Source organism: Protomyctophum bolini, assembly GCF_963924005.1.
Source record: "Protomyctophum bolini genome assembly, chromosome: 19".
Classification (NCBI taxonomy): Eukaryota; Metazoa; Chordata; class Actinopteri; order Myctophiformes; family Myctophidae; genus Protomyctophum; species Protomyctophum bolini.
Window position 1 is genome coordinate 23,640,296 of NC_137880.1, and position 16,912 is coordinate 23,657,207.

At 44.3% G+C, this 16,912-nt stretch overlaps 1 protein-coding gene across 3 annotated transcripts in view; it reads right to left on the reverse strand.

The window, feature by feature from the left end:
- Nucleotides 1-16,912, reverse strand: part of evlb (Enah/Vasp-like b) — a 65,599-nt gene that overhangs the window by 36,398 nt on the left and 12,289 nt on the right. The window contains exon 1 of one of the 3 annotated variants that reach the window (XM_080791093.1): nucleotides 13,565-14,163. The exons of 1 other annotated variant lie outside the window; for it this stretch is intronic. In XM_080791093.1, coding sequence (XP_080647219.1) covers nucleotides 13,565-13,665 — 101 coding nt within the window. In that variant the 5' untranslated portion in view covers nucleotides 13,666-14,163. Of the gene's footprint in view, nucleotides 1-9,611; nucleotides 9,742-13,564; nucleotides 14,164-16,912 lie in introns of those variants that run through there. One more of the 3 variants, XM_080791095.1, reaches the window with a different exon arrangement.

A 16,912-nucleotide genomic window follows, 5' to 3' on the forward strand; every position in this document is an offset into this window, starting at 1 on the left:
ACCCGTTGCTCCCGACATGACTGGAGGACTGTCGGACTCTTGGTATGTAGGAACATATGCCTGCACCCTGAAGATCGGCTATTTCACGACACTGTTGTGCAACGAAGTATAAAACAGTATAGTATAAAAGTGGTTAATCAGAGTTCTCAAATTCTGCCCAAACCCGACCCAGTCCGACCCAATGTTTTAGTCGGGCGTAAAATCTATGCTAATTATTCGGACCGGGCCCTAATTTCCACACCCACTCACAAGGCAGTATAAATCAAGCTCAGCACTGGGTGCACGGATAGAGTCTGAGTAGGAGGCAGGACATGTTTGAACCAGAATGTGTTAGAGTTAGTTTTTACAGACCAACGCTTTCCCCAGAGAGCAGGATTTGCTTCTGACCCAGATCTGTTTTTTGCAGACTACTGTTGTAATGTTGCAGTGTTTCTCTTTCTGTATGTGTTAGCATCCTGTGCTTCACACTGCAGTCAGAGTCGAATGTCGGAACATACACTGCAGTCGGAGTTGGATGTCGGAATTATGGGCAGCCGCTCTGCCAACACACACTGTCAAAACAGTCCCAGTCTAGTGCCAATACTAAGCTATATACAGAGTAGCCATATTGGAAAGAAATCGGGCCTCTTCCTTACTTATGTAAGTGTAACCAATCAATGATACTATAATTAAGGTTGTGTTATTCCATTCTGGTCAAACAGTCAGGGTTCTGATAGTTGGCTCACTGGAAACACTCTGCTACTGTTCAACAGTGGGTCCCAAAGTGGGGTCCAGGGACCCTCATGTTTCCTTGAGGGGGTTCCAAATGGCCTCTTACGGGTGTGTACTGTGTATATTATGGGGAATGATTTGCAGTTTACCCTGCAGAAAGGACTGCAGGGTATTAAAGAATATGAGTAAGTGGATATATGGAGTGTTACATGTTTTTTGTGCCCTATGACTTATATTGTTCATGTCACGCTGTCCCACTGAGTTTACATCTCACTTCTCCCCCAGCCAGCGTGTAGATAGGAATTGTTTTGTTTCCCGATTATCTGCCTCTCTGTGGAAAACATTATTATTATTTGACCTTGGTGCGGTGCCGAGGCAGACACCTGTCTCCAACTAACGTTAACTAGTCCTCCCTGAATCCAGTTATGAAACTACATTTACTTAAAGGACTACATTTCCCATCAGTCACACTTCCTGGAATTACCAGAAGTGTAATATGCCACGTCTCCCATAGTAAAACTCCCAGCGATAGCCATTATTCACTTTTTGTTAACCTCTGAACTACAAAATATACCTATGTCAGAGATTGTTTTGATTTCATATTGTATATAAATTGTGCACAGACATTTTGTCCGTGGGAGAATTTTTTCGATGCTGGTATTTGGACGTCTATTCTGCTCCCCCGAAAATATTATGGTCATTATAATCCTTTGAAAAAGTATGCATGCTGGTCGTGTCAAGGTTTCTTGTCTTTTTCCTGCCGTAAGGTGATACTTTAAGTATTGTAGTTTTTTCCTCTAAAGTATTTATCCTTAACAGGTTTATTAATATAGGATTACAGTCTTATAAGGTTAACATTATAAAATTAAAGATAAAGTTCAATATTTACTTGGTAAAGTTTACATGCCGGTAGACTAGGTACCTTTTGACTTGAGTATTTTTACTCTATTACATTCTTACAATTCTCTCCTCACAAGGGGTCTCCTCCGGAGTCCTGGCTAGATTTATGTGATTATAATTCAAAGGTTATCTCAACAGTTTATGGCTTTGTATGCCGAAATGGTTTTAGAGTATCCCACTCTAATTACTTCCATTCTAAAAGCAGTGATGCTGCGGACATTATTGTGTTGGGTTATTAATATTCATAATTGGTAAATATGTATCAAAAATATACATATCAGAATCCCTCTCACTGCCACCTTGCACACACACACACACACACACACACACACACACACACACACACACACACACACACACACACAGTCCCACAAGTGCACAAGACCCGACAGTAAGCGTTGTTGACAGTCAGGCCTGCATGGCTCCGTGCACACTGCATTGATATGCAGGCAGCGCTGCAGTGTATGCTGTAATGAAACACAGCCAGAGAGTCTTTCATTCACAACAGTACATCTCTCCTCCACAGACATATTTTCTAGGCCAAGTGAATCTTTCACTCCGGTTGTCAGGCCAGCCGATTAGCGTGATCTCGAGTGCATGGTTGGTCTCAGCGGTCTGCAGGGTCTGGAAGTGTGTGTGTGTGTTTATATGTATAGTTTCATTATATAGATATTCCACTGTTACGTTCTTAGCTTACGCATGTTTCATGATAACTACTTTTATGTATGTGATGTATTGCCAATTTGCCATACTTTTTTGTTCTTGCTTAATGTAAATCGCTCTGGATTAAGAGCGTCTGCTAAAGTGTGTGTGTGTGTGTGTGGCACACATGACTATGCACTGCAGCGAAATACTACAGTATGACTCCTAACCACGCTGGTTGTAACCACGTCCCCAATCCCCATGACTCGTAATGACACTGTAGCCACTGCAGCTCTCCCTGGCAGGCAGGCAGGCGGCACAGGCAGCAAACCGTGCTTAAACCTATTTGCTGTGTCTACTGGAAGTGTTTGCCTAGCCTTGCCTCGGGGGCCTTGCCGCTGTTCCACTGTAAACCGCTAATAAAGGCTGCAACATGGCTGACAAGCCAACGGAGGTCGACGGGGACAGCCACAAGTCTCCCCGTGTCATAAAAACCCAGTCTGTATTTATGGTTTAATTCTGTCTGAGAGCCTGCGGGGACAGAGAGAGAGAGAGAGAGAGAGATGGATAGACGAGGACTCTTTTACAGCCACCGCTCTTAGATGATTGTGTAAAGCGATTAAATAATTTCAGTGGTTCCCAAACTTCTTAGCCTGTGACCCAAAAGAGAAATTAGATGTTTTCCCAGGACCCAAACTAGTGAAAATAGCAGATCTACAAGCTCACAACGCGACGCTTCACACCACGTTGTGAGCTTGTAGATCGGCTATTTTCACAACTTCGAAAACAAATGTAAGTAGTGAAAGTTGTGATTCTCAGCCTCTAAGCAAGCAAGCATAATCTGTTCTCTTTCAACCGGGTCTGAATCAGTTCAGTTGAATTCAGTTCCTAATTCCTTTGTTGTCAGCAATGCTCTAAACTTTGGAGGTATATATAGAGATAGAAAATAATCTCTATAGTTAACATTTTTGGAGAAACAGATATTTAAACCTATAAGACTAAAGCAAAGAAAGCCTGTACAAATCTGTAAAATATACCAATTAGTTAGACATTGTTCATCTTAGCAAAGGTGAACAATGTGCAATCTCAGTCAGTACAGTGGAGGTATAATATAAGAGTAGTGTCATTTCCTACCGGTTTATGGTGCAGTTTTATGGTGCAGTTAGTTAACATGAAAAAAGCAACATGGAATGATTTAACTTTTTAAAACTTTTTACGGACAAAAACGGTGACGTGATGCGTTCGTCAGTTAGTGCCCACAATAGACAACTTCTACATCATTATGCTTACACAGGAGACGATCCAACTCATAATGAATATCATCATCATCCTCATCAAATGTGATATTGACATATCTTCATTCAAATCACCTTGGTGAGCCAAGTAAGGCATGATTTGAGAAAAGCTAATTTATGATCTCCACCCAACTCCTGTCTTCCTTCCACCCATCTACCCACCCACCCACCCACCAGTCCATCCATTAACCCACCCACCAAATTGAACGGGGGATTGCCTGGATTAGGCACATCATGTTGAATTTATGTCAGAGAATGGACAGAGGAGAGAAAGAGACAGAGAGAGACGGAGACACACACACACACACACACACACACACACACACACACACACACACACACACACACACACACACACAGGCGATACAGTGAGTATGTAAACTTCAGACGGTCAGCTGCTATGGGTCTCTAAAGACTGCTAAATCCCCTGCTATAAGCCTCAGTAGCAGACAAACAAAGACGTTTTGCCATCAATTAACTCAATGAAGCAAAGCAGTTAAGCTGCCGTGCACTGACCGATGCAACGTTACAGAGACAATGACACAAAGAGTACTGGGAGCAGTCTGAGCTCCCCTCCCACTGGTTTCAGAGCCCCCCCCCTACCCTCTTATATGTTATATCATATCTAACACTGCTGCTGACTTCTAGAGAGCAGCAAACCACATGCATACCTGGTAATTTATGACAAAGAGCAGTGAGCAGATCGACGTTCATATTCCAGTCTGGTTTGTTTTCCCCCCGGAGAAGTTGGATCCCTGTGCACGTCACGATCTCTGTTGGCTGCGCCGTTTAATATTAAATTAAATAAACACCTCATGCACTCCACGTAAATCTCAAAACTGAAATAACAGTCGAGCCCTGGATGTATTATTAGGGAAAGAGTGTGTGTGTGTGTGTGTGTGTGTGTGTGTGTGTGTGTGTGTGTGTCAAGTGGGGTCGATCACTTGAGCAATGGAGGCCAGCATGAGTTGGCTAGCAACGATACTTGGACCACATGCTGAGAGAGAGAAAAAAGAGATGGAGAATAAAGTGGGAGACAAAGAGAGTATAACCTGACTTGTTTTAGTCAATATAGGCCATTCTTTAACTTCTTTCCATGACATCGGTATCAGCAAATGCTGCAGGAGGTGTCACAATTTTGTTTTTCTAAAATACTGCTTGTTTGCTGGTTCATTGTATAATTAAAGTGAAATATTCTTTCCCTATAAGATACAAAATAATTTACATTTGTTCGTTTGTTCGTTGTTATTTCCGTGTGTTGTTGACGCCTTGTTGATGGCAGACAGCTGGGCGAGCGCTGGCGCTTTGGCATGGGTCAGATCAACAGATCAACATTGAATAAAGAAAGAAAGAAAGAAAGAGAGCACAGAGGGCGTTTAAAAAATGCATGCATCTCCATTTGGCAGAGGCAGAATGTCCCAGCAGAGAGACAGCAGACAAGGTGAGAGCAGAGGTCTGACGGCTAACATCCTTCACATGAAAATGCTTTCTCTCTCCATGGAAGACAATGGATGGATAACATGGGAGAAGGAGCCATCCGTTTATTTATACGCAGGGTTATATTGAAGGTGCTTCAGACCAGTTCTCCAACTTTCTTCATGCCATTTGGCTGCGGACCCTCATCTCAAAACTATTTTGTGCCGGCCTGGGCCCCTGTGTGTCTTGAATCCCGATCCCAACGACCTTTTCTGCGTGTCACTCCCCATCTCTCTCCCCATTTACGTGTGAAATGTTTTTCTGCCATGGATGCAGGGCCCAATTGAAACTCTCGGAGCATGTTTACTTTTATGATCAATCATTCGATTGTGTTCCGGCAATGGAACTAACGTGGTATACTTTAAGTTCCTATTCATCGGCATCACAGTGTGAGAAAAATATATATTCTGAGGCCCACTTCCAATATTTCTCACAGCCCACCAGTGGACCCCAACCCACAGGTTGGGAAAAGCTTCAGCGCCTTCTAGATTCTATTCTAAGAATGTGTCTACATAAAACTTTTATGAACATCACCACCCCAAGGAGTGATCCGTCTCCCCCAACATGTGAGACACACGTACACGTGCACGTGCACACTGCGCACACACACACACACACACACACACACACACACACACACACACACACACACACACACACACACACACACAGAGTACAGGGCCAGGTATATTTACATTGGTGCAGGTCATAGCAGAGTGTCCATTAGGTTAAGTGCTACTCTCTGTTGTAACTGCTGCCATTGGATCTGATATGGAGTCTGCATACAGATGCCTACAGTCGGCATCCATAAGCAGACATCTGCGTGTGTGTGTGTGTGTGTGTGTGTGTGTGTGTGTGTGTGTGTGTGTGTGTGTGCGTGCACAGCTCCATATGTGGCTGCGTGTACAGTATGTGCATTTCCTATATCTGCCAAGTAGTATCCGTCAGTGAATTCAGTGGCCCAAAATGTTCCACGCGGCCCCTAATGCTTGACTTATGCTCCATCATACAACGGTGACGCACGCCAAACATTTCCTCCGAAATCCTGTGATTTTTAGACTACCCTCCACGTCCTCTCAGTTCAATCATTTATCATTCAGTGAAGACTCTTCTTGAGATTAAAAATGACCATTATGGATATTGTTTAGAAAAGATATATATTTCCTCTCCTTCTCCGGGGACAGCTTTACTTTTATTCAGTTTCAGTTTATTTAAGAAGAATCAAGATGCAGTTAAAATGCAACGAGCAAATAGCACAATAAAATCCAGGGCTTATTTCCCTTGTGGACCTCATACACACAACAATACTGTACCACCTAAGTGAGAAAGCGACAGTCATGCACATTAAATAAGCTAATTTTCAAGACAAACAATACATGTAGGAATGCCTCAATCTGCCACAATGCCGGGCGAATAATGTCTCGACAGGGAAAGGGGAAAAGGTTAGGGTTGCGACGATCACAATAATTGTACCGCAGAGATTAAAATTAATCATGAGATTGTCCTCCGTCACTGGGATCAACTAGCTCTTGCTGAGCTGCATATCTGGTACCATTTAAACCCTCTGTGGCAGTGGTTTTCAACCAGTGGTCCTTGAGGGTCCTTGATGGAGAGTGGGTAACCAAAATGGAACCTTATAGATTTTTAACTCTTGAGAGCGTAAAATGAAACCAAATGGACCCGTAACATCTGCATTACACACAATTAGATGTAGAAGAACTGTTGATCGTTTACCTGTTATCTACCATACAGTATATCTTATAGTATACCACATCAATTGGCCTACAGCATGGAGTTGTGGACAAAATCGTATCCAACGATAACAAAATATTGTTTATTTGTATATGTTTTTGGTCTGAAAGAATAAATAATGGGCCTATACTTTATGGGTCTATAGTAAAATGGACCTGTAAAGAGAACTTGGTATACACTCTTTTTCCACTGTACACCAAATCTCTCCTGATTCTGTTCAGGTTGAAGTGGTTAACAAAAGTGGCATTTTAAGCATATTCTTGACTGTTGCCATAATATCTGGCCACTCTAAGCATGACATGTACCGTCCCATCCCTAACATACAGTAATCCTGAAGCAATCATAATTCATGCGGTATAGTAGAGGATCTCTCTGCTTTAAGTCAGCCATCCCTGGAGGTGAATAGAGTGAACAAGCTGTAGGGATTATTATGATGACCTAAATATTATTTATTTGTGTGTGTGTGTGTGTGTGTGTGTGTGTGTGTGTGTGTGTGTGTGTGTGTGTGTGTGTGTGTGTGTGTGTGTGTGTGTGTGTGTGTGCGCGTGTGCGTGTGTGCATGCGTGCATGCGTGCGTACATATGGGGCTGTTTTTAGGGGTCAGAACCTCAGGGAAAATCTTGATTGCATCGGATTGTAAATCCTGGAATGGGACAGATTTTAGCTTTGAGTATGTCATGCTTGAAGATATACAGACTGTGTGTGTGTGTCTGTGTTCAAGAAGCGTGTGTGCATGCTTGGGTGACTACAGTTTTATGTGAGAGAGAGAGAGTCTGTGAGCACATGTACAGTATGTACAGTACATATGTGCTCCCATGGTGTTGACGGGCCGTTGTCATGGTTATCTGGCAGTATGTTCGAGGTAGGCTGCCCTGCTCTCCGTGGAGATCGCAGCATCCCGGCATCGCTCACGAAGCCTCCAATATGGTGGTGGTACCACAACACATGGCATAGCATATACCACAATGCAAGGTACCACAATACAAGATACCTTGCATTTGTGCCACAACAAAACCAACCCCCCTCGTTTCTCTTCTTCCATTCCCCTCCTCTCTTTCTCTCACATTCTCTCTCTCTCTCAATTCTGCTTAGCCATAAAATTTGTCACCATCCCCCTCTCTCCCTCTTTCTCACACACACACACACACACACACACACACACACACACACACACACACACACACACACACACAATTTGTTTCTCTCCTTGCTTTTCATCTCTCTACTGTCATGTCTCTCTCTCTCTCCCTCTGTGTCTTTCCCCTTCCTGTCGATTAAATCTTCAATCTCTAGTAATTATTTATTTTCTTCCGTCCCCCGACTCCCCTCTCCCTCTCTGTGACCACTTAAAGTCCCATTTTATACTCGTTGTGTGCTTAACGTCTATTTTCTGTATTTTTCTAGGTTAATCAATTCATCTGTGCTTAGATAGTCAGAAAGATTAGCACACATGCGCACACACGCACACCGCACGCACACTTTTATGAATATCACCACACCGTCTCTCCCAACATGTGAGACACACACACACACACACACACACACACACACACACACACACACACACAAAATATGCAGAGAGGGAAAATAATAGATTTACTTGACACATTATGTGTGCACGCAAAAGCAACACTAAGCCTGCACGTTGTAAGTGACTGATCATTGCATAAGACCAGATTTATTAAACATTAATGTTGCTTAAGGACGTGAATTGGTTTTGTGAAAACACATTTCACTGTAAACCTCTTTAATCTGCATCGCACACCATGCAGGATTGGTCCCGGTGTCTGCGTGGCTCATTTGTGAGCAGCGACAGAGACAAGGTCCGAGGCACAGGCAGAGATGTGTGTGAGACTGCGTTTTGTCACGTCAAACTGCTGATGTTTGCTGCTTTTGACGTTTTGCAGAAGGCCAATAAGGTGGCTAGTGAAGCGAGACATGAACTACCAAGGGAAGGGTCACTCTGGCCACCGCATATAGTAAGAGTAACAGATCTAGAGGTTAGAAACAATCAATAAGGGCATGGATGGACTCTGTGGTATAAACGGAGAAGGACGCAGAGCTCCCAGCTTGTTTTCAACAGTCTGTCATGCGGTACGCCTGTTGAACTAAATGTGTTGCCCCCTGTCCTGTATCTGCACTACTGTATCTCTTCTTTTACCTGTAACATTGTCACCATATACAGTAGTAGTAGAAATCAACAACATTACACAAAATCAAGTCTACGAAAATAGGTTTTCAGGAGAGATTTTCCAGAATAGGCTATGGATGCCTTTATTTCCAAACAGGATATTGACTGGACTGCCATGAAATGTGCTGTGCATGTTTATGCTCCCTATAGAGGACTAAGCACCAGCCATACTTCAAGAGATATTGAATATAGCAGAATCGACAAGCTCAAACAGGTTGCATTCATTGTGAGATTGTATAGATCTGCCTTTTTTGTGCTATTTTAACACCTTATCTGCATAGTGGGGCGTTTAGACTCTTTAGTCTTATTCTAGCCGAATCTTCACCTTTAGTCCAATGTGGAGGCTTTGAATCAGTGACTGCAGTACTACTTTTAAATCTCAAAGCTCATCCATCCCATCAACCGACCTCATCCTTTCTCTCAGCTACCTTCTGTTCCTTCAGACCAGCATGCTGCTAGTGAAGAAGTACAGCATATAGGGCTGGTAGAACAGTGGTTTTCAAACGTGTTAGCTTGTGACGAAAAAGAGAAATTTCTCTTCCCCGGCTACTAGTGAAAATATCTACTAGTGAAAATAGACTATCTACAAGCTCACAACATGAATAAATATCTAACTCCCGTTCCCTGCCGGTGTTTACACTAACCTTTGAAGAATCACGGCGTCACAATTGAAACTCCATTACATGAAAATCCACCTGAAAATAGTCCCATCGTTTGTTTGAATCAGGGATTCCACCACCGCGGCGATGTGAAACATAAATGGAACAGATCAAGCAGGAAGCGGCCGACACGCACCGTAGGCAGTGCATTGAGCCTTAGGAATCCAGCGCCAGTGGGGGGTTTTTCGGTCACGTGTGACGTGTCACGGATTTCCGACTGAAACCCAGTATGTCTTAAAAGTTAACAAAAAAGGGCAAATTAAACAAAAGGCGGGTTTAGCGTGTTCCACAGGGAAAGACAATGGGAAAAAAGACGGGTTTAGCGTGTTCCGCAGTCAAACAAACATTTGTCTTCTACATTTTATTTTATTTCTTCATGAAATTAATGAAAAGATCTTTGAATTTTGTTTTTAATTCATGAAATGTTTAGCTTTTTTGGGGAATGTATTTGTATGTATTCAGGGCTCGAAATAGCGACCATTCTGGTCGCAAATGCGCCTGAATTTTAACCTTTGCGACCAAAAAATATATTTGGGAGCACCAGTGCTACTACAAATAATTACTGTGGTGCGCCTGGCTACAACGATCAATTCTCGAAAAACGGGCGCTCTGACATCCAACTCCACTGCTGCACTAGCACTTGATGCTAACAAACCAACGTGTGTAGTTAACTACTCTTTGACACAACGGTAGGGGACAACGTTGAGCGCTGCATCGCTCACATTCCAGAGCGCCTCGGCTCGCAACTTCACTATGTGTCAGAAAGTACATTATTTCAAGGCAGCAATTCAGAAAAGACCGGAGCCTCTAGCCAGTTAGTGGTACTCTACGTGATTGTGAATGTAAAAGAGAAGGAGGCGGACCGGCGTGTGTGTGTGCGTGTGCGTGTGTGTGTGTGTGTGTGTGTGTGTGTGTGTGTGTGTGTGTGTGTGTGTGTGTGTGTGTGTGTGTGCGCTCGCGCGCTTGCAAGAGAGAGAGAGAGAGGGAATGAGAGAGAGGTAGGGAATGAGAGAGAGGGAGAGAGAGAATAGCAGACTTGTAAGTGTTTCTACCTGGTTTCTACATAGCAGCAGTATTGCTACTTTTACTTAAGTATAACATTAGAGTAATTTTCCAGCACTGAAGTGGTAGGCATAGTGAGTAGCCATAGCTATAAATACCATGTTTTACATAGAAATTATTTTATATTAGAAATTATAATTATATGATCTAAATAGGCTATGAAGGTGAAAAACACAAAACAAAGAAAAAGAAAATGGGTGATGTGACTGGCCGGAATCAGTGTAGACTAGAGGGTCCTCAACTGGAGATGTTTGATGCCTCAGCCTATTTGAAGAGATGGATGGATGAGGGACAGAAAGTTTGGACACTACATTTTAAATTCTGGCATGTATTTTTATACTTTAGTCATTTTATGTAATTTGTAAACCACACGTTATATTATTGTTTTTATGAATGTAAAAAATCGATTACATATTGGTGCTCCTTAGATTTTGGTGGGTGCTCCTAATTTTTTTCTGGTGCTCCTTCATTTTGAAATTGGGAGCACCAGTGCTACCAAGTAAAAAAGTTAATTTCGAGCCCTGGTATTTTTATGTTTTTAAATCATTATTAAAAACAAAATGTCGTAAACAAAAATGAAGGGTCCCATAAAAATTTGTCCGCGACCCACCAATGGGACTCGAGTGCCGACCCCAGTGATTGGGAAACAGTGATGTAGATTAGAAGGACCAGCATAGGGCTGGTAGTGTAGTTAGGACATTTTTTTTAATTATACATATATTTGTTATCATATATCAACGAATTGATACAGTATGGAGCTGTCCAGAGTCTGGGCAAGGGGCCCTGTTCAGAGCCTGGGCAGAGGCCTTTTGTGGCGGTTCTGGACAACCGTGGGTCCGAACTTGGGCGAACTGTTCTCGAGTTACGTGGATTACAGACGTACACAGAGACTTAATTGGTGCATATAGATAGATATTTGAAGTCATATAGCCCAGGCCTAGCCCAGCACATCCCTGGTGGTGAGGCTCTGCCTGTAGGCCATCTAAAAAGCTCTCCTACTGTATATGTGGCCTGCATGGTGGAGCTCTGGCCAAGCCGCCAAGCTGAGAGCTTATAGCAGGAGAAGAACTGCTTAGCAGCGCAAAACTATGGCTGAGTCCCTCACAGCTGCACTAATCAGATGTGTTAGAGCAGGAATCATGAAGCATATCACCCACCGGATTACCACACCATTTTGTTCCATAGGGATATAGTACTGAAGTTGGGCAGAGACCTATCTCCATATTGTAACTTTCTCTCGTAAATGAACACCCTGCTTGATCATACTACAGCATCGCGCAAAAGCATGAAAGGTAGCAGATCGAAACGCAGCGCGAAGGGGTGTGCTTTGAGCTCGTAGATCTGCTACTTTTGCTTTTTTTTATCTTGAAAATTAACAGTTTTGGACACATGAGGTTTCCACTCCGACAGAGACGATATGGTTTCTACTACTGGGAAGTAGTAGACCAGTAGTGTGTGTGTGTGTGTGTGTGTGTGTGTGTGTGTGTGTGTGTACTACAAATGATTGATGAATGATGAGAAAGCAAGCCTATAGACATTGTCAGGTTCTAATTTCAGGTTTTCATTTCACTGAGTCCCGACTCAGCTGACGCGGAGTCGGGACTACCTGAAACTACTAGGGATGGATTGATGACAGACAGACAGAGTGTTTATTTAGAGGACACCATGAGCACAGTAACAACAGGTGAGCCTTTTCCTTCGTGAAGTGAAAGGAAACACATTTCCACCAGTGGATTTTTCGACAGCGTCAGCCAGGTGTGCCCTAATTTTAACGTGCAGATCATGCAACAGCTTCACTCGCCAGCGAACCGCGCCGGCGGAGCTGGAGACAAAGAGCCCGTAGAAGTCGACACACAGTCTCTCTCTCTCTCTCTCTCTCTCTCTCTCTCTCTCTCTCTCTCACACACACACATAATCTGAGCATGCGTCTGCGATCTTCAATCGCCATGGCGACAGGCGTTGGCCACCAAATGCTAGTATACTACAGCATCCCCCGGAGAGCTCGGCTCCTCTCGTTTAACGAGAGGATGCGGGGACGGCAGGAAATGAATCAAAGCGGTGAGAGAGAGAGCGAGAGAGATGGATTGAGAGAGAGGTCGTGCAGGCACAAACACGAGAACAAAAGAGCCACAGAGATGGCCGATATAAAGGGATGATCGACCATCGCGGGGGGAGTCCCACGGCACGGCGACCACGACACAGCTGCATCACTGTCACCCCCCCTCCCCTCTGTCCAAACTTGGCACCGCCATGAATGCCCTGCCCGTGTCCTCCTCCCCGGAACGCTCTCTCTCTCTCAACTAATACATCATTAGCATGCACCCCCCCTCCCCTCCACATCTCCCCTTCTCTCCCCCTGCAAGGGCAACCAGCTCTCTCTCTCTCTCGCATCGCACATAAAGATGCTTCATATACTCTGTTTATGCAGCAGCTGCGGTATAGCTAGCTATAGCTTGTAATCCGTCACACACGCTGCAAAGCCATGTCGCAGGCAGTGCCGGCATTTTCATTTCTTCCTGCTGCTGAAGCAAGGGAGGGCAATTTGGTAAACTGAGAAAGAGGAGGGGAAAACATTAAAGCCAGATGGTATATGAAAACAGCAGATCCACAATGCAACACAGTGTGACGCATTGTGACCAGCTTGTAGATCGGCTGTTTTCGGTGCATGCGTGACACCCCCTCTGCACAAACCCAAGTATCAATTAGGCTTTTATACGTCAAGGCTCCGGTTTCATACTGCCGACTCAGGCATTGAGCGAGCGCTGGTTCTCTGATAGGTCTGTACATCCATCCATCTGTCCAACACACACACACGCACACACACACACACCCAAACCCTCCAGTGTTCTGTCCTTCCCCCAGAGCAGGTCTCCTACCTGACTTTGAACTCGGCGAGCTGCGGCGGCTGCGCGGCGCCGGGCTCGGCGCAGTAGATCTGGGGGAAGTAGAAGCGATGAGACTGCAGGTTGATGTCCATGACGGCGGCGCACGGCGCCCGCCTCCCCACTCTGGCCGACTACTACACTACACAAGCAGACGCACACGCTACGCAGCTCAAGAGGCGCCGGCTTCGGCGACAACAAAAGACGGCACGAGATTTCCTTCCTGCCTCACTGTGTCTTTATCTCTCGATGACGATGACGTCTTTTTTTGTCGTTGGACGGAGTTACGTCGAGAGCCTTGAGAGGTCGGAGTTCAGCTATCCGGGCATCCCGGGGAACGTGTCCTCTGAGTGGTCCGCGGGGGAGCTAGAGGAGTGCTTACCATCAGGCAGGCATCTCCCCCTCCCCTCTCTCTCTCTCTCTCTCTCTCTCCTCCTCAATCACCTCTACCGCCCACCGCCGTTAAGGCACACTAACCTATTTCCCCACTAGTAGCAGCCAGCCACTCAGCGGATGAACAGAGATGAGTCCAATAAACGACGAAACGCGATTCAGAGCGGTGGAGAAAATCCCATTGCCTCTCTTGGTAACCGATGATGCTGATGATGCATCCTTTGGACCAGGGAGAAAGATGAGAGAGAGAGAGAGAGGTGGGGGAAATGAAAAAGGAAGCAAATTGAGAGGGGGTTGAAAATAGGAGAGACACTCTCCCAGCCACACGTAGAGAGAGAGAGAGAAGACTGGACGGTAGACGAGATGAGAGAGAGAGAGTCCACTCCTGAGATGGAGAGAGGGGAAAAAAAGAGGGAGGGAAGATGAGAGAAACGGAGAGACTGAGAGAAATTCCCGCTGCTGCGAGGCGTTGCCCCCACACTGCCGCTCTCTCTCTCTCTCTCTCTCTCTCTCTCTGTCTCATTGGATTACCTCCACCCCCTACATCCTCCTCTCCCCTCCCTCTCTCTTCCTCTCCTCCTCCCCTCCCAGCTGTGATGAGAGAGTGCTAGGCGGCCGGCCCCAGAGGCTGCTGGTACTGCCCTTCCCCCCTCCCCCCGCATTCTCCTCTCCGACACCTGATTGGCTGAGAGGCACGGATGCATAAGCACGCGTTGGAAAGAGGGACGAGATGGAGAGACAGGGACAGAGACAGAGAGAGAGAGGGGAGGAGTGACAGACGTTAATTCATCTGATGGCTCCAGTCCGTCCGCTCTCATATCTGATAGTAGATGCTGCTACGCCCACACGCACACACACACACACACACACACACACACACACACACACACACACACACACACACACACACACACACACACACACACACACACACACACACACACACACACACACACACACACACACACACACACACACACACACACACACACACACACACACACACACACACACACACACACACACACACACACACACACACAGAGAGAGAGAGACAATTCTCTTTATAGCCAGAAGGGAGGGGACACAGGTGGCAAGAGAAATGAAGCAATTCCATTCTACAGAGTGGTATAGTGAATGTAACAAACACAATATTATCTGACACATAATATTAATAATAGCAACGGCTGCTATACTGACATTTATAACCAATAAACGACTTAATCTTGTTCATGTAGGTTAGTCGAATAATCTTCTTATTTATCAATGAATTCCACTAGAATTTATATAATCGGCTAAATGGATTTACCGGTAGTCTGATTAATCATTCACCCTGCATTATACCCTTTGTTGTATACAATGGTGGTTTACAGAGAATACAGAAAATTGCCAATCTTCACATGACCTAACTGTAAAATCCTTAAGAACCTGTTTTGTACGTCGTCATTATGACCGTACGTGTCATGCAACACGATGTAGCGACGCGTCGCATTATGATCAGCTATGTTTTGCTATCTTTATAATCTTTAATATCCTAAAGTGCCATGCGGATGGATTAAAGTTCTCAGTCGCCATGACTGATTTCAGTCTTTTTGATTCCATATAGAAGCCATCGCCACGTCGTCTTTGGAGGCATGCGTTGCATATTGAGAGCTTGTAGATCGTCTATTTTCGGTTATTATTTATTTTAGAGCATTTGATGTGGTCAAACTATAGCAATATGCTGCAGCATCTTCCATAAAATCTGTAATAGTCTCGGTCAGATATCTCATATGAAAGAAAAGGTTTAAAGCCTCAATCTGTGATTTCTTTCCCCCATGCATGTCCTGTCCAGTAGCGGTTTTGGAAATACAGTATAAGGTTTTGGACATACAGTATAAGGTTTTGGACATACAGTATAAGGTTTTGGACATACAGTATAAGGTTTTGGACATACAGTATAAGGTTTTGGACATACAGTATAAGGTTTTGGACATACAGTATAAGGTTTTGGACATACAGTATAAGGTTTTGGACATACAGTATAAGGTTTTGGACATACAGTATAAGGTTTTGGACATACAGTATAAGGTTTTGGACATACAGTATAAGGTTTTGGACATACAGTATAAGGTTATCAGCCACCATGCAGTGAAAATATATGGTTGCCGTCGAGACTCGTGCAGAAACCTTGTATGTCCATATTTCATCTCTGTATGGGTTTTTCCGTAAATCTACTTCATCGTACAAGAGTGTCGCAAACAATTGTGAAAATAGCCGATCTATAGCTGCAGACAGCGTGTCACGTTGTCAGGTTGTAGATCGGCTATTTTCACTATTGTATTATTTTTGAGGTCCGCTAGCCCCTCCTATACACAGCTTTTCGTCACGTCACGTCTCACATTTGCCATTGACAATGAGAGGAGAATTTACGTCATATGTGACTGACATATGACGTAAATTTATGGCAAGACAAACATTAAATCGCATTGACAATGAAAGAAAAATGTACATCATATGTAGACAAGCAAATCGGCTAACCAATCACATAAATTCAGTTGTCGTCTTACATAATAACATAAATTGACTTTGAAAAAATGAATTCATGAAGTACCGGTATATTCATTTTTTATTGGATGATGTACGACGACAAGAGCGCTTCTTTTATTTTATTGAATTGAATTAAGAAGTAAGTGTTTTGGACATACAAGGTTTTCACTCGACATGACGACATGATGATAATAATCTGCTGCCACAGCAGATCTTCACTGCCAGTAAACTAATAAAATCCCTCCCGTATTTAGCCTATATCCCCACAGTCCAGGAAGCCATCCCACCCTCTGGTCAAAGACATCCCACCCTCTGGTCAAAACCATCCCACCCTCTGGTCAAAGACATCCCACCCTCTGGTCAAAACCATCCCACCCTCTGGTCAAAGCCATCCCTCCCTCTGGTCAAAACCATCCCTCC